Here is an 18,418-nt window from a genome sequence, read left to right on the forward strand (position 1 = left end):
GCATTTTTACTGAGGCATCTAATATTAGTTTCTGATATCAGAAGCTCTTTTAGAGAATGAGAGCACTTGGATTAGCTCTGACTTGCCCTTTGGAAGGACTTCTGTGGCCACACTGACTGTAGTGAGATTGAAGACAACGGACCTCCTCACTGGGACACACAAATGCCAAAAGTTAGGTAAATGTGGATTCCTCCTTCAGGTTTCATAGCTTTGATAACATATAGAAATTTGTGGGTTTTGACACAGGCCTGATGATCCATCATAGCCAGAAGATTTAGGTTAGCCTTGCAAGGCTGTTGTAGAAAATTCACAATTTTTTAAACAAAATCTACAAAATCCAAAATGCATTTGCCTCTCCTAATTGTCCCATCTTAACATCAATCAACTTTTGACTTCCATCTGAAAGCCCATTCAGAAATTTTTCTATTTTCAGCCAATATTTATGGATAATAAACTTACATTCCTTTGTCCTTTTTTATCACGGTTCTGTAGCTTCAATTTTAATCCTAGTTATTTACAAAATTTGTTACTGGTACTTTTGTAACTTTTAAATTTTACTAGTTTTCATCTTCCTGGATCTTCTAAAGTAAAGGCATGAAGTAGGCATATTTATTTGAATGCGGCCATTGTCTGATCCTGTTCAAGGTACTGTCATTGCTTTTCCCATTCCTATTGTACATTCTAATTCAACTTCAGAAAGAATATTTAGTTTAACCCCTGCTTGAAGAAATGAAATGGAGATCACCTTGATATGAAAACAAAGGAGGTGATATTCAAACAGACTTCAATGGGACCTGCCTGGAAGTTTAAAGTACTCAAGTGGCAGGTGATGGATAATGAGCCCAGAAACAAAGCACAGTAACTTCCCGAGGGAATTTGTTCATTTCCTCCTTAATTAGTTTACCAAATAGAATAAGTTAATTGCAAAGCATTCTAAAGCATTACCAAACGGTTGACTTCCTTGAACATGCAATTTCACCCTTGTACCCTTGTCTTTCCTGCATACATTTCAAGAGGTTCAACAGAGTATTCTGAGTTGGAAGGGACCCCATAAGCATCATCCTGTCCAACTCTGAAGTAAAAGACCTTTATTACGGGCCTGTGAACGGAACAGAGCGCTCACCCACGCTCAGGAGTCAGTGGCAATTCTTTGATATTAAAGAGAGTGTGTTCTTCCAGGTTAGATGGGCAGAAAGCTGCGCTCTAAGTGATACATAAAGCAGACGTCCCCCTAAGCGTTGGAAGGCCGAGTGTGGCAGCAATTCTGTGTGCTGACAGTCTCCTTATCTGTTCCCGCAGCCTTTCAACACCGACCCCTGAACTCCGGCCGGAGGCACAGAGGGAGCGAGGGAGCTGCGGCGGGGCAGAGAGGAGCGGCGGCGGGGCAGGAGGGAGCAGCGGCGGGGCAGGAGGGAGCAGCGGCGGGGCAGGAGGGAGCGGCGGGGCAGGAGGGAGCTGCAGCGGCACGGAGGGAGCAGCAGATGGCGCGGCCGCTCCCGCCTCCCCGCCGCCGCTCCAGCCCTCCCGGCCCGGAAGCGCTCCCGCCTCCGCGGCTCCCGGCCCGGAGGTCCCTCCCTCGGCCTGGCCCGGGCTGGCAGCGCCGGGGCACCGAGGCCTGTGCCGGCGGCTCCAGCAGCGGCACCATGGCGGCGGCGGCGGCCGCGCCCTCGGCCCCGCCGAAGAAGATCGTGGCGCCCACGGTGTCGCAGATCAACGCGGAGTACGTGACACAGGTAGGGCCAAAGGCGCCTCCGGGCCGCCTCTGCCGCGGCCGGCGCTCAAAGGGACATTCCGGCTGCGACGGCGTCTCGGTGTTAAACAGCCTTTGTAGGCCGGGGTGCTGGGCCGAGGGGCTTGTCTGGTCGCAGTTGACGGGAGATGTGCGCCTGTGTCATGTACGAAAGGGCATTTCCCCCGCGCTTCCGAACGGCGGGATTTACAAAGCAGCGCTACCGAACGCATCGGTGCGATGCACTGTGCATCGCTGTAAGGCGTCTCTTAACGTGTGGAAAGCTGCCGAAAGCTCTCTGTTGGTTAAAGTTCTAAATGGTTTTCTACAAGTCGTCTCTTTTGTTTTCTTTTTTTTTTTTTCCTTGGAAATCTGGTCTCCTTCTTGTTCCGGAACATAAAGAAGCTTGAATAAAGTTGCATAGGAAGCTCTTGTTATCATCGCTCAGGAGTACTGGTGGAGTGATGGCTGCAGCAAAGAGCCTTAACCTGCTAGGCTTTTAAATAGAACTTCTAGTTACTTGTCAGATTCCTCAAGGAAGCGTACTCACTTGCCATTTGGGATTTGCAGTTCCTGAAAAATCATGGTTTATTTTTGATGGATTTGTTAGAGGTAACTTAGGAATAGAAAATGTTCGTTAGATAGCAGCCTGTGCGTTTGAAATTTTCCCAAAGACTTGCATTTCTTTTGAAAGAGGTTTAGGCATAAAAGCTTTAAATGGTTGATAAGTATTGCTGTTAAAAACATTATTTTGTTACTTGTAGTTAGCATAAACTGAAATTAAGCAAGATACTAGTGAAATAAAGTTCGGGGATGGGATCTGTTGTAGAGATGTTATATCACTGACATGAAAATGTATGTATTTAACCTTTTTTTTTTTCCTTGTGCAGTTAGCAAATAAATACTGGGCTCCACATGTGAAGAAGACATTGTCTTTTGATGTAAAGGTAATTACTTCTATTGGAATTTTGTTGGGGTCTGTAAAATAATGAGGATCAACCATTCCGTGGTGTGCCAATATTTAGTGCTATATGTTTTCTATGAGACTGCTTGGAAGGTCAACTATTGCTTGAGACACTGTTATTTGTTATGTATTTGTAGTTTATAAATGTAGGTGCTGTTTCTATGTAGCATGCAGTTATTTTGTATGCTGTTCATAATAAAATGTCTTAATGCATTTTGAATCATGTTAGTGGTTATCTAAAATTCTCTTAAATTTTTTTTCCATAGGTCATTGAAGATGTATATACAAAAGAAATTGTCAGGTCAAAGTAAGTACACCAGTTGTTTTCTCTTATTTACCACCATTCCAACATCATGCATGTTTTTGGAGTTTCTAATGTTTGATAGAATACTTTCAAACTCACCTATATATTAAAAGCAGATGAAAATTACTCAAGTGCATTTAAGTAATTACATCATTATGGTATTTCAAAGTATGAATGTAGTAACAAGAGAGTTCCTAAGCCCATAAACCTTAAACATGATGATTTGAGTTAATATTTTTCAGACCTTTTCCCTGGTAATCTGTTGTCTTTTATGTTGGTTTTGTTGTAGTGGTTATAGAAGGTTGATCTCTTCTTTTGTCTCTAAAGAGCAAAAAATGTTGTGGAGTGCACTGCCTTTGGCTTCCTCCTCTGTTCTGGCTGCTGTTACCAGATTCATAAAGGGAAAGTGGTTTCAGTGAATTGTACTGTTAGATGGGGAGAAATGAATCCAAGATACACTGCATTCTGCAGCTCTCTGTGCAGAAAAGAGGTGTAACTGTAGCTGGAGCTTTTTGGGGAAGATCAAGCTCTGCAGAGAATTCTCTATATTATTCCTGTATGAAAGCAATCTAAGACTTCGTCATATCGAGTCAAAGCAAACTTCCATTGCCAGTCACTAAGAAAAAAATACCATTATGAACAGATTACTTATATAATTGTAGTGTTCAGAAGACACTCTCAGCTGCTAGCAGTTTATATCATCAAGGCTATTAGAAGTGGTGTTTCATATTTAAAAGACCTACATGATTTTTTTTTTCTAAATGCGAATTTGATTGCTCTTTGAACTTTAGCATCTCCAGTGTTACAGCAGTTGCTTCTGCATTCAAGTGGTTGCTATTGCATGGAAATGTCAGGACAGAAATAATTCCTGAGTGTTTCTACATATTTCCTTATATAATGTAATAAAGGAAAGTATAGTCATTTTTCATGTAGCTGTGTGTCGGAGACTTTCTTTCCTATGTTAATTGATTAATTTTTCCTTTTTAGGTTTGCGATCAGAAAGATAATGCTTCTTGAATTCAGGTAAGCTAAGGGGAAGGAAATTTGGAGTTATATTTTCATAGGAACCTGTAAAGGTGAGAAGGAAAAGCAGGGCAGTAAGACAGTTTGAAGGTACAGTTTGTTCCTACTTTCTAAGGCCTTGAATTGTGTACTGAGGAAAATGAGGAGAGCTTAGTTTAAAGAGGAAATAATTCCATAAATGTAAGTGGCATCTCAGAGTGTCTTGTTTTATGATTATCAATGTCTAGTGTAAGAGGAACATGGAGAAAGAGACTGAATGAAATAAGGGAAAAAAACTTGGGACTGTAATTTGGAATGTATCATTAAGCTTTAAATCAGAACTTGCTGAAATTAGAGAAGGTTTTGGATTATATCTCTTGCTGTGAGGTTAAAAATGGATTGTGCTGCAGCATCATCATTAACATTTTCTTCTCTTGAAAAAGAACAGAAGTCTGTTTAAAGAGTAGTTTATTACTGCTTCAGACTTTCCTGGAAGAACTTACAGAGTATGTCTAAAACGATGTAAAATAAAGATTATCAATATGTACTTAAAACTACAATATTTTATGTTCTGCTTGGTTCTTTTAACTCTCAAATATTAAGAAAAAATATGAGAATTTTTTTGTTCGCATTCTTTGTTTCAAAAAGGCTCAAGCCCCTAAGTTAGTACCAGTAACTACAAAAGGACAACTTCCCTTGTTTTTTTGCATCTTAATTAGAAAAAGCTCAGAAGAGAAAATGTAAATTATGGTTAAGGGTTTGACGCTAAAAAATGGCATGCAGTGGTCTTTTGGAATTTGTATGTCAGCAGTAGTGCAGAGCTAGAGGTTCCTGTCCTTTCTGTGAACATTGTTAGTGTCATCAGCTTCTGAGTCTAACAAGTTTTGCTTCAGTGACCTAGATGAGAGGGAACTTGAGGAACTACTCACAGACTGTGAAGATGGCTTTCAGGGGAAGGAGGGAAAAAAAGGCTTGTGGATAACTGCTTTTTAAATGAGTGACAGATTATGTGGGTGGCTGCAACTAATGAAATACTCTTTATCTCTTCACAGTCAGTACCTTGAAAATTACCTATGGAAGAATTATTCTCCAGAGGTGTCCAGTAAGGCATATTTAATGTCAATCTGCTGTATGGTGAATGAGAAGTTCAGAGAGAATGTCCCTGCGTGGGAGGTACGCAATTTCAATTGCAGCTAGAATTGACTTTGATCCGCAAGTTGCAGCTTTTACAGTGCAGAAGGTAGAAGAGCTTGTAGTGTTGAAAGGAATGGTGCCTCAGCTGGAATATCTCATATGGTGTTTCAAACTTTGTGTTCTTTTTTGGAGAGGGAAATGGACAGGTGAAAACCTACTTGATTCCTTCTGGTGTGAAGGTCCTTGGTTCTGCTGTGAGATGCTGAACATTATCACCAGCATTTGCTTTTTTGTCACTTGACAGAGGTTGGGTATTTACAGAGAAGTTCTTGTTCTGATATTGAAGGGAAAAAGAAGGATTTATATATCTGTATATTCAAGAAGGCACCATTGAAAGTCTAACATATTATCCAATAGCGTCTTGCTTAAAACATGTATATTGGTTTCTACTTTTTTTTGCTTTATACTAAAATAATGTCTTACTCTTCTTTTGTGTATATTGGTTTTTTTGGGCTTTTTGTTTGGTTGGGGTTTTTTTTGTAATAATAAGTTTAGAAATGATGTAATGTTTCCACAAATAATCCAGGTTTTACAGGCCTTCTCAACAACAGAAGCCTAGTTATACATTCTGTGCAGGCACTATTTCAGAATCACACTTACTTCAATGTGTGTGCCATTACTTGACTGTTGGCAAAGCACAAAGGATTAATAACTTGCTCACATATTATCTGTGTGCTTTTCTTCTGGCATACGTACTAGAAGTAAAATGACAGGTACATGTTATGTTCCAAGCAGCTTAGTTAAATGTTTTTGGTACATGACTGCCCTTGTAAAGGAACTATTTTATCTTGGTGGTTATTCAGTTTATCTTTTTCCTGCTCATGTAGCTCAATGGAAGTTCCAGGACTATAATTAATCTATGTTGGTTTTTACTTGCTCACTTTTTGCATGTCACTTAGACCTGCCATAGTTTTGGCCAAAACCTACCATTTATCTTCTAGCTGGGAGATTTTAGAGTATTTCTGTGCAGTCACAAAGTGAACATTCCCACAAGACTTCACCTGTGCTTCTTGTTTAGTTTGTCCTGTGCATCACCTGTTAGACTATGCAGAAGGTATAGGGGAGGATCCCTTGTCAGGAGGGTGTCATTAGTCTGTTTTGCTTGTGCCACCTGGTTAGAATAAATGAAAATGAAAAAACTAATCCCTTCTTTTATTGATCTAAATAGATTGAGACCTTCAGCTATGTTATGTGAATGAAGAGTCAAATTATTTCTATCAACTTGACTTAAAATTACCTTCCTCTTCTATTCCTAGACATTCAAAAAAAGGCCAGAACATTTTCCTTTCTTTTTCAAACGCATACTGGAAGCATCGCTGGTCGAAAATGAGAGTGAGTACTCTCTGCATGAACAGACAGTCCTGCTGCTTTTCCTTGATCACTGCTTCAATAGTTTGGTATGTTAAAAGTAACTAAATATTTCCAGTGTGTTTATGCTGTTTTGTGTCAGTAGCAGTTTAGTTTGAGCAATTTCTTCTTATAAGGCAGATGAAGCAAAATTCCAATTTAAGGAAAACACAGTACTAGAGGCCTTTTACCCTCTGTTTTGACCCTTACTTATCTCTCTCAGCACGTTTTCTTTTCTCTGACATGAGATCATAGATGAGACTTGTAACTGGAGGATTGGCAGTTAGACAATTAATAGACAGGATATAATATAAATTTTTGTTTTAAAAATGGTATTGTAAAATTTATGTATTTATATTTGAAAAGGCGCTTTACATTTAAAACTGATTTGTTACTACTGTGCTCTTTTTAGTTAGCCTACAAAATAGCACAAGAATTATTGAGAAATTAATTATTGAGAAAGACAATGAGGCTTTTTTCACTTTTGAAACCAGATTTAGATAGTTTTTATCTGCAGTTCTGCTGAGTTAGAGCTGAGTTTTAAGAAAGCCTTCGATCAACTTGTGTTCTCAATCTATAGTTAAAACAGAGTTACAGATCTTAAGTAGCAAGCAGGAAGAACACTTTACCTGTTATATAAAGCAGTGCTCTCTAACCTCTCTTGCTACTGGGATTTTTCTTTACTTATGTTGCATGTTGAGTGTCTTACTCAAAATCGGGGTCTGCACAAATAAAATTGTTTCTCAGACAAAACAACATAGAAAGTGTATTATTTGATTTTGGATTTAGTAATGGTTTTGGGAGCCAGTAACCATCTTGAACTTTATGTGTATGGTTTATTGAGATATTATTTTTCTGTAGTTGATGTATTTTGTAAGTCATATGAAAAAACATAAGAATGTTTTAAAAATTTTTATAATCTGTAACTTTCTAACAGGAAGTGGATTTGATCAGAGGACAGGTGCAGCAGCTGATTTCCTTACCAATGTGGATGGCTCTACAACCTGTAAGCATAACACTGTTAACTGGCAGAGCAGTTTTCTAGGCGTGCTGTTGAGGAACTCTAATATTTACAACATTACTACGGAATTATATTTTTGTGTGCTTTGCTAATTCTTTATTTTTTTGTTGCAAATTTCTGTGTAATAATGTTTTTTATGTAATTTTCCAGATAATAATGTTTTTTCAGAAAACTGAGCTTTGTTGGTTATAGCTTCTTCAAGCTGTGATTAATAGACAAGGCCATGAAGTCACAGGGAGGCAATGGAGTTGACATCTAGTTGTAGCTGGACTCTAGCATTTTTGCATTTTTGTTTCACAGTGATACTGAGAATAGCCAGAGACAGCTCTTCAGTTCAGTTTGTTATATATATATTTTTTTTTTTTAATAAAAAGACTGGACTGTATTTTTATCTTACGAAAACAAGGTTCCTTGGTGACTAAATATCATTTGTACATTTCAGAATCGACTGGAACAAGAGTTGAAAAAGACACCAAAACTAAAAAAATTCTGGAATCTAATTAAGAAAAACGATGCAAAAATGGATGAAGAGTCAAGAATGCAGTATGTACAGAAGCTTTTTTTCCTTAATGCATTCATTTTGTTTTAGTTAAAATAAATTGTTTCAATGAAAAAGATGTTTTCTGAAAACCTGTGGCAAATGAGGATTGATCATATGTGGTCTCCTGGAAGCTGTTTTGGTTTTCAGTATTCTTTATGCAAATACTGTTATAGAACTTTATATTTTATTTGGTCAGTGAATTTGTGATACCAAATATTAAAACTAAAGGATGAAAGCACAAAAGAATATTCATGTAGCTACTCACTTTTTTTTTGTGACCTTTAGCAAATATTTTGCTCTTAGGTATATAGCTTATGGAAGTATTTCAATAAATCTGTGTCTCTCTTACCAAAATTAAATGTTCCAATTATTTTGTGTTGCAATGTGCTAAGGTGTAGGAGGGGACTGACTTCTCCTTGACACAGTAAGAAGCATGGGTTGTTAAGCAGTTTCTATGCCTAAAAATATAGGATGTTAATTGTTGCAGAGCTGCAACAGTTAATCTCTCTGCCTGAGTGCAGAGAGAACAGGTATGATTTAAACTGTTTAGGTGTGTTTCAAAGCAACCTACTATCATTATAATAATTTTGAAGCCGCTAACTTTGTATTAGTGAAAGCTGCAATATACTCCTAGTCTGCATTTAAGGAGTATTAATTCTTTTGTCATATGTTCTAATTTTAGAGCATATCGAGAGAGAAGATTTCTTTCACAGCTCATTCAGAAGTTCATTTCTGTTCTAAAGTCAATACCTGTCTCAGGTAACTGTGTTTCTTATGTTACTTTGTTATCTGGTAGTCTGTGTGAAAATCTTCGTGTTGCTGAAGTCACTGGTCCTTAGGATATCAGTCTGAGGTTGGGGACCTTATTCAGGTGAGGCTTGTAGTGACCACTGTGCCTGTCTGCATGGATTTCAAATCAAAATTAATATTCAAATATGTATATACATTAAAAATGAAAAAGCAAAAAGCTACTTTAAACTGCCTTCTATTCAATATGTACTTAATAAAAACAATATTTCTGGAGCTGATATTCTTTACTTTGTGCTTAGAGCCTTAAGGCATTTCATACATACTTAGGTGCCTTATTAAATAGGTGGTATAAATGGATATCATAAGGCTCTGTCTATTCATACTGTTGATTTACAGTAAGAACAAAAGCCTAAGTGAAGTGAAATTCTGTAAGATTTGACTGCTCTTGAGTCATTGTGACAAGAAAAATTATCTCCTTGCCTGATTTAGAAAGGAAAAGTGTTTGTGGAGGAAGGTGTTAGCCTTTTAACAGAAAAGGGTTATTATCCTCTAAGCACAGCACAATTCAGGTGAAATCAGTTCCCAGAGTTTTACTTTTTCTGTTAAGCTTTTAGCAAACTTCAGCTCTTACATGAGCTGTAAATTTAGTAATGTGGCTTCCTCTGAAAGGATACTTATCCCTTCTGTTTTCCTAATTATGCTAGACCTGTTTTAGGAAGATTAACTTCAACATTTCTTTGGAGGCTGTAAGAGTTGGAAAGTTATTAAGGGATACTTGTTTTTGTTTTGATGTGATTCTAATGGTCCCTTAGTAGTCACCTCTGAGTACCTTTGAATATGGTCAAGGCCTTCTGCACACATCTTGTTTGCAGCTTTTCAAAATATATTTTTGTGTACCTGGCATTAAAAGTTCTTAACAAACATAATGGGCAAGTGATACTTTGTGGAAGTGAGCATTTTTGCATATTACATTCAAGGTTTTTCAAAGCAGATAAAATCACTCCTGAAATTCTGGTTCTACTATTCTTTCGTTGCTAACCAGAAGAATTTTTAATATAAGAAACAATTGGTTTTTAAGAAGAGAATAATGTTTTAATTAGCTTTTAAAAATATTAAAATTATTACTTTTATATTTGTAGCATTTATTTAGTTTTTAAGGAATTGTTCAAGTGTAAGTATATTGTGATGTAGATCGATTTATTTTTTTTTTTTTATCTAGGTCCTATTTCTATGGACAAAGTTCATTATTGTGAGAGGTTTATTGAACTCATGCTAGACCTCGAGGTAAGTTTTTAAATCGATTCAGCTAGTTTCCAGGTGTACTTTTCTAGGGGTGAAGTACATAAAGTAATTATTACAGCCTTATTCCAAATAGGAGGTGGTTGTCACAGCTGCACATTTGGTTGTTTAAAAGTGATTTTCCATCTGTAAATAATAGATTGTAGCATTGCATCCATACTGGGAGCTGACCAGCAATGCTGATAAACCAGTAGGCAAAGCTAAGATCCTAAAGTGCTTAGTGAAGAGGATTTAATTGGAATAGTGGTAATCATACTGGCAGTTTCTGAAAATATGTAATGGTTTAATTTGGTATGAATAATTCAGAATGATTCTTCCCACTGCATAACAGGTCACTTAAAGTCTCTTTTGTGTTGTTGGGTTAAATTCCAGAAAGCAGCAGTAGTCTGAAATGCAAACTATTCCTGTTTGACTGGAGTTCATTATTTACAAGTACCAGGTCTGGGGATCTGCAGTTTGGTAGAGTAATAAGGCGTGGAGCAAGGGTTTGTGAAATTTTTCAGCAGATACTGAGGAACTGAGACAGTTTTAAGCATGACAGTACCAGTATTAAAAGCCATTCATTCAGATTCAGAAGGCATTGTGAAATAAAACAAGAGTTTTCTGAAACAGTATCACGGGGAACTTTAAAATGGCTTTGTGGTGGATTTCTGCAGGCTGACTCTGTTAATATTTTAAATTAGAGCTTGCTGTCTTATGTATGTAATATACTCTGGTAAGAGAAAACATATTGGAAGGTGAACTAAAGTCTGTCTTACAATGCTTAGAAGCAGCACATTTAAGATTGGTTTTCTCTAGGTATTACAGAAAGATTAGAATTCAGACAGGTTTATAAAGCCTATGTAAGTGACTGGATGGAGCAAGCATACAAGAAATTAGCTATAAATCCAAGTAGTTTTGCCTTTGTAGCATGTACTGGGTTAATGGGCTCTTTTTACTTGGCTTTTTTCAGAATATTACTGTTTCATATTACAGTGCATACACTGCCATCAAAACTGGTGATTAGATAATTTGAAAGTAATAATTCAATGGAGAGTTCTTACGAGTTTTATGACTTTGTTTTTGTAATTGTGCAAGGCAATCAACATCTTCTACTACAGAATTTTTTATTTTCTTCATCTTAGTTCTAAACATCGTGCTGATGCTTTTTGGCTTTCTAAATTCAGTCTGCAGAGAACAGCTGATTTTTCTCTTAAAATGTTGTGGTCTTCTACTGTATGCTGTTGAACAGTTGCTACATATAGCAGCTTAAACTATGTACATTGAGAAGGAAAGATCTATATTCTTGTTATTGAAGATTTGAAAAATGGATATTTTGCAAAGAAGAGAAGAAGTAATTGGCAATTTTAAGGATCTCAAGCTTAAAATTAATTAAATTGGTGTAGAAAACAGACATTTAAAACAATGCTGAAGCAGTTTGATGTATGTCTTGTAGCACACAATCATTATGTAGACACTTAATGGTAGAATAATTGCTTTATTTAATTTACTTTTTTACTGGTAGGATGAATTCTCACTGATGGAAAGTTTGTGCCATATTTTCCGTTACATAAAGGACTGTGTTCATAGCAGCTTACCTCCATAAACCCTGTGTCTTGGCATACATAAATGCTGCCTTAATACTTCTGTGAGGGTATTAGATATGCAAATAACTGCAGTAATCTGTCTTAATATGCCTTTTTGAAATGGAAAAATTCTGAGAAGCCAGGATTTCTTACTTTTTGAAGAGTTACTTGTATTAACATGATGTTGTTTACCACAGGCTTTGCTTCCCACGCGGCGCTGGTTCAATACAGTGCTGGATGACTCCCATCTTGTTGTTCACTGTTACTTGTCTAGTCTTGCTAAAAGAGAAAAAGAAGGTCATCTCTTCTGCCAGGTGAGATACAAAGTTATTGAAAAGAACTTTTTATTCCCTTTGTTTTTGAATGCTGCAGTTGTTTTCTTTTTATTAAAGATAGGCTTTTGTTTGGATGCAAACTATTTGTTTATTTAAATCTTTCACACAGTATTTTTTTTCTTACCTGTACCTTTGTGTGTGACTACTCACATAGCATTTCATACATTTCATGGAATCACAGGATGACTTGTGTTGGAACAGACCTTAAAGATCATCTACTTCCAATGCCTCTGCCATGGTCAGGGACACCTTCCACTAGATCAGGTTACTCAAGAGTTCATCCAATGTGGTCATGAGTATCTCCAGGGATGGGACATCTGTGGGCAGCCAGTTCCAGTGCCTCACCATCCTCACAGTGAAAAGTTTTATCCTATTGTCTTATCTAAACCTGTCCTCCTTTAAGTTAAGGCCATTCCCTCTTGTCCTATGATTACATGTCCTGTGAAAAGTCCTTCTCCATCCTTCTTGTAGCTCCCTTTAGATACTGTAAAGGAAGCTATAGGGTCTCCCTGGAGCTTTGTTTTCTCCAGGCTGAGCAGTATTAACTCTCAGCCTATTGCTACAGAGGAGGCGCTTTGGCTCTGTAGTAAACTCCTCTGGACATTATCCAACAAGATGTTTTTGTGTTGGAGGCCCCAGAGCTGGACACAGTACTGCAGGAGGGGTCTGACAAGAACAGAGTAATATTTCTGCTTCTGTTTTTGAGGAGTTCTTAAAAATACAAGCTAGAAAGCAGTGCAGCTTCTGGCATGCTTTACTACACACATAGCAGAAGTTGTCACCCTGCATTCTGCTCTTGTTAATTTTGACTTCATGCTGTTTTGCAGTGCAGCTGTTTTTCACTCCTGTCCTTCAGTTTACTCACTCATAGCTAGTGCATTGTTTTTTATATGACAGGATCTGAAGATCTGTCCCCTTTCCTGCCTCTCAGCTGCTTTTCCTGCTGCTTGCTGTCCTCCATCTCTGCCACTTGTTCATTTTCTCTGAGGGTCAGTATTGATAGAACACAACAGCAGCAGCACATCTGCATAATTTTCTTCCTCCAAGTTAAATAATCCCATTGAAGGGTCGGATGAATTTCAGAGCTGCCATCAGAGAGGGCACAAGGCCTCTCCCTTTTGGTAGCGGGAAGCTGTAAGTTGGGTTCCATGACAGCCTTTGGCTAGATCACCTTACCTTGAAATTTTCAATTTCAAGTCTAGCACATCAAGAAACCGTATTGCTTGTGGACTGTACTGAAATTTTGATGGCTTGCAGATGAGATACCTAACAAAAACTATTTTGAGCATCAGCCAAGTATAAAATATACCACTCAGTCCAATTCTTCTAGAGCTCTGAGGATTTCTTGTTTATGCATTTGTCCTCTTGAACTCTAGTTTTGTTAGTAGTAGGGTGTCTCTTATTTTTAATCCACTAATTTATATTAATGATGTCTCAGCTTTTAGATATGCTCAAATTTTATACTGGCTTTGAAATCAATGATCAGACTGGAAATGCTTTGACAGAGAATGAGATGACTACAATTCACTATGACAGAATTACTTCTCTACAGGTAAGTAGAGAATGAAGTGCTTATGAGAAGCAGAGGATTTGGTTTTGCTGTTCTAGTCCAATTTGCATCTGGAATAGGCATGAGGTTATTTCCCAAATCAAACCCCTTATTTTCCCTCTTGAATTATGGGAATAGCTTTAGCTTGACTGCCTGTACCATATTGAAGTCATGTAATGTTTCAGCATGGTTGGTATGACTGTGACTAAATAATATGCTCTAGCAAAACATCACCATTTTTGACCTTGTGTTACCAAAATGAACTGTTCCTGCTAAGTCTGTTAAGAAGGGAAAGTAGAATGCTGTAGGACCCTGTGGTGATGCAGTAGGTGGCAGCATTTCCTCAAGATCAATGTGCACTTGTGCCTACAGTGGTCCCTTGTACAAATTGACTCGCACTTTTTAGAATTGTTCACATCAGTTTTAACAGAACAATTCAAGGAAGCTTGGTTGAGTTAAACTTGTTCCTGGCTTTTCTTAGTTGCCTGCAAAGCTACATATCTGCTGCCTTATGTTTTATTTTATGACAACAAATGCTGGTAGAAGGGTGTAATAAGGAAAATACTGTGTCACAAGTAGAGTAACAAATAGATAGTGTTAAGAAAAATGGCGATTTAATCTGGCTTGTATTTCTATCCTGGTAGGGTCCATAGTGGTTCATCTTATGAACCAGAAGAAACAATTCTTTCTTCTAAATATTGAAGCTGTTATTAAGTTGTTTCATAAATATGCTTACATCCACTTTTCATGCATGGATCTTTTGTAGAGAGCAGCGTTTGCACATTTCCCGGAGTTATATGACTTTGCACTCTCAAATGTAGCTGCAGTAGATACTCGTGATGCACTGGTGAAGTTATTTGGACCTCTTAGGTAAGTTATCAAATTGAAATTGAAATTCTTTGTTCTCAGTATGATTAAATTTAACAAATTTCCTGCCTTTATTCCTTCTGATTTCTCATGTGCATAGCCAGTAGTTAACCTCTGACTTGTTTAGTTTTTTTTTTTTTACTCTGTTCCATAGAAGAGCTACAACAGAAATCATGAAAGCATGCCACTGTATTAACTGTACTGTAAATGCTGTGAGTAAAAGGATAGCAGTATGTGTTTTGACAAAGGCAGTTTATTGCTTACTTCCACGTCAGGTCTTGAAACAATACAAATATATCCACCCCTTGCCATGTTTATTGTAGGTGAGAGGTTCAGCTTACACCTTATACACAAACTTCACTTAAAAGCCTAACCCGTAATTTGGAGTTTTCTTTAAGGAAAAGGCAGCTGCAGTGAGTGCTGCCTCTGGTTTCAGTGTGACAGACGCTTCTTGTTTTCCTGTCGCTGCAGCTCCAACGTCCTCCACCAGGTGGCGTCGTACCTGTGCCTGCTGCCGCCGCTGGCCGAGGGGGAGGACACGAGCCACGAGAAGGAATTTCTGCTGGAGCTGCTGGTAAAGCCGCGCTTCGTGCTGCCGGCACTGCCTGCCGAAAGCGCAGGGCATAGCTGCACTGCACTAAAGTCGGCATTTAGAACGTTTTGTCAGCCACCTGTGAACCACAGCAGTGTTAGAGCAGTAAACGGCATGTTAAGATGGGGTTTAAAACCATATAAGTATTTGAAAATGCCTGTTCATAAATAGAGTTTCAATGAGAAAGTAATGTGTGGTTTTTTAGGTCAATACGAAGAGCCTTGGAAATGGTTTTGAGTTCTTCTGAAAAAGTTTTTGTCCCATTTAAAAACAAAAAGATCTGTTAAAATAGATCTAAATTTCAGTACCTGTTTGGTCCTCAAACCAGTTTGAAATATTGTTTGATGCACATAATGGTTTTTTGGATATTCGAGGTCTAGCAATACCACTGTAGGCTTCTAATTTGATAGCAGTATTAGAATACTATAGCTGTTTTTTAAATTCTCATTCATAAGTTTTGTGGTTGTTGATTTCTTAAAAAATTGTTCATGTAATTTTCTAAGGTATTGAGGGAAGTGATATGCCTATGGCTGCCATGGAAGGATGCTTGATCAGATAAGATATTATAGTATTGGATAGATTTTTTTGTGTCCCAAAGAGGAAATTGTTACTGAATGAGTAGTATTAGTTAGGTACTGACCATATTTTTAATGGAAAGTAAGGTAAGTTTTATTTTTATTTGAAGTTGATTCTCTGCTGAGCCATGACTATTTGGAGTTGTGTTGTGCCATTTTTGGTCTACTGAGTAGCCAAATTATTGTTTGATTCTTGTACTATGACCAGTAGTTGGACTATGTGTTTGTTCATCTTCTGATGTCACTGTGTGCATTTAGTTATATTAAAATATTTCATTAGAAAAATATTGATGGAGAAAAAGCAAGTTATCACGTTATGAATTATTGTCTGATTCAAAAGTATATTTATTATTCCTTTTTGACTCAGAGGTTTGAAATGCTTCCTTTTTTTAGGTGTCCCGTCATGAGCGACGAATATCTCAAATTCAGCAGCTCAACCAGATGCCTCTCTATCCCACAGAAAAGATTATTTGGGATGAAAATATTGTACCAACTGAATATTACTCTGGAGAAGGTATGATTAGTAGTTTAGTAAATGCTGAACAGAGTAGTAAATGCTTCAATAAAAAAATAGAAGTTCTGATGTATTATGTTTATTCTGTCCAAGAAACTTACACATGGTACTTTGGCATCTTCTGGTATCTTAGAGTAAGATCAGGGGTTTTTCAATTATGAGTCAGAAACTATTGAGATTAAATTGTTAGCAAATAAATAGCATAATTAAAGAAAAATTGAAAAATCTATTTTTACACAAAGATGTTTATTTGCTTCTGGATAGTAGATGTGCTGTACTACCAGCTGAGGCACAGGTGAGGTGAAAAAGTTTGGAAACAGCAGAAAAAAAGCTGTTGTCTGTGCTTTGTGCTAAGGTATGTTCAAGAAAGCCTTTCTAAAAAGGGGTAAAAGGTGGTAATAGAAGGAAATTAACACCACTGATCTTACTTCTATTTCAAGGTAAAAGTACACATAGTTACTGAAAGGTTCTACTTTGAGAACGTAATGTACTCATGATCAAGGAAATAAACTGCTGGTATTGCAAACAAGAATCATGTAATTTTAAGATTTGCAACAAACAGCACATGTATTTTTGTTTAGCTATTTTTAAAAACTGTTGTTCTAATGTAGATCATGAGAATTTTTACTATAAATGTGAAAATTTTAATTTGGAATGTGACAATTTCAAATAACAACATATATTTTCACAGACTAGTATAAAGTTTGTTTTGGGTTTCAGCAGACAGTATTCCATACCCTTCCCTGTGTAGTTTTGATTAAGAAGAGGTTTTTTGCAGCTTACAGGTGTAAGCTGTAAGTTCAGCTGCTTGCCATAAATTAGTCTTTTTGGATGAATTTTCTGCAAAACAAGTGTTAACTATGAGAAGAAAGGCAGGGTTATAGGCAACAAAGGATCTTTTTCTCAACAAGATATTAAACAAATCATCAGACTTTCCACAATAGAAATTACTGTGTTCTGCTGCCTTTCTTCACTGCTGTTGTATCTCAGTGCATGTGAAAGTCAATATGTAGTACCTATACCAGAGAAAGGTTTCAACAATGATATTGCAAGTTTCAAAAGCAAGATGCTTTCAGAGGTCTTAAATTTAGATATCAAACTGGAATAGTAGTCCAGTAACGTTAGATGAGTAACTTACGGGAATTTTAATTATGGAAAATTTGCATCTAAGACTATCCTAAAACAATGGAAGAAGCTTTAGGACCTGTCTAGGAGTTCAAATACTCATTGTGTAGTAGGATCTAATCTTCCTATGTTTTTCTTGCATATATAAAAAACAAAACAGTAACAGAAATTTTAGAGATGTGTGTTAAAATTTAATTTCTTGACTTAAAGTTTTTTTCTACATTAATGGTTTTATGGCATCTAATAAACATAAAGCATGGGAATAGGGGAACTGTTGGATGTTGCATGGTTTTTATTATTTTATTAGCCTTTTTCATTATTTTTTAATACTACCTTAGTTGTTGCATTTCCAAAGACCATTATTTTGTTGTGTACTTGATTTTCCTAGACTTTATTTTGTTATAGACTGAATATATTGATGGATTTAATATTTAAGTAGTTCACTGTATTAGTGCTATAAGGATGAAAATTCCTTCAATATTGTACAAGTTCTTTTAGAGAGAACTTGAAAAATATATGCTTTTTAGAGGTGTGTATTGATAAAAGGGGCAGTTTTGAGATCTCCAAGGATAACAGCAATGGCAGTTGTATAACAAAGTCTGCGTGTGTGTATGAATTTATAGAAACAGTATATTAATTTATCTTTTTTTGTTTGTCCTTCAAATACCTCTTTCCTTCTTCCCTTAAATCCTTAGGCTGTCTTGCACTTCCCAAGTTGAATCTACAGTTCCTGACTCTCCATGACTACCTGCTGAGGAACTTCAATCTTTTCCGCTTGGAGTCTACCTATGAGATCAGACAGGACATTGAAGATAGTGTCAGTAGGATGAAACCATGGTAATATTTATTAATTGGTACAAACCAGTCTGTTCTCTTCTAATCAAAGTGTGTTTAAGAATGAAAAACTGGTACTGTGTGTATACATTGTAACAAATGTGTTTAAAATTATTACATAGATACTGTGGTTTGTACTTACTCCTTCCATAAGGTATTGCCATCCCAAGAGTTGATATTTTAAGGGTTTGTGGTTATGTATCCCTGTAGGTATGTTCAAGGCATGTGCATGCTAACAAACAGCCTTTGTTGTGTTAAGATGGATGAGTTAATTTTCCATGAGCACTAAGCCTTGGCTGACATTACAAAAT

The 18,418-nt window shown here is 37.0% G+C and overlaps 1 protein-coding gene across 3 annotated transcripts in view; it reads left to right on the top strand.

The window, feature by feature from the left end:
* The first annotated feature begins 1,581 nt into the window (after positions 1-1,581).
* The window catches only part of AQR (aquarius intron-binding spliceosomal factor), a 46,808-nt gene continuing 29,971 nt past the window's right edge, over positions 1,582-18,418 (top strand). For 2 of the 3 annotated variants that reach the window (XM_021539313.4, XM_077784064.2), the window contains exons 1-16: positions 1,582-1,733; positions 2,620-2,676; positions 2,960-3,000; positions 3,985-4,020; positions 5,052-5,172; positions 6,450-6,590; positions 7,478-7,546; positions 8,004-8,104; positions 8,785-8,861; positions 10,072-10,136; positions 11,914-12,030; positions 13,490-13,603; positions 14,367-14,470; positions 14,939-15,041; positions 16,028-16,148; positions 17,969-18,110. In XM_021539313.4, coding sequence (XP_021394988.1) covers positions 1,644-1,733; positions 2,620-2,676; positions 2,960-3,000; positions 3,985-4,020; positions 5,052-5,172; positions 6,450-6,590; positions 7,478-7,546; positions 8,004-8,104; positions 8,785-8,861; positions 10,072-10,136; positions 11,914-12,030; positions 13,490-13,603; positions 14,367-14,470; positions 14,939-15,041; positions 16,028-16,148; positions 17,969-18,110 — 1,499 coding nt within the window. In that variant the 5' untranslated portion in view covers positions 1,582-1,643. The remainder of the gene's footprint in view (positions 1,734-2,619; positions 2,677-2,959; positions 3,001-3,984; positions 4,021-5,051; positions 5,173-6,449; positions 6,591-7,477; positions 7,547-8,003; positions 8,105-8,784; positions 8,862-10,071; positions 10,137-11,913; positions 12,031-13,489; positions 13,604-14,366; positions 14,471-14,938; positions 15,042-16,027; positions 16,149-17,968; positions 18,111-18,418) is intronic. The other variant, XM_085580411.1, reaches the window with a different exon arrangement.

This window comes from Lonchura striata, chromosome 5, assembly GCF_050655825.1.
Source record: "Lonchura striata isolate lonStrDom1 chromosome 5, ASM5065582v1, whole genome shotgun sequence".
Lineage (NCBI taxonomy): Eukaryota > Metazoa > Chordata > Aves > Passeriformes > Estrildidae > Lonchura > Lonchura striata.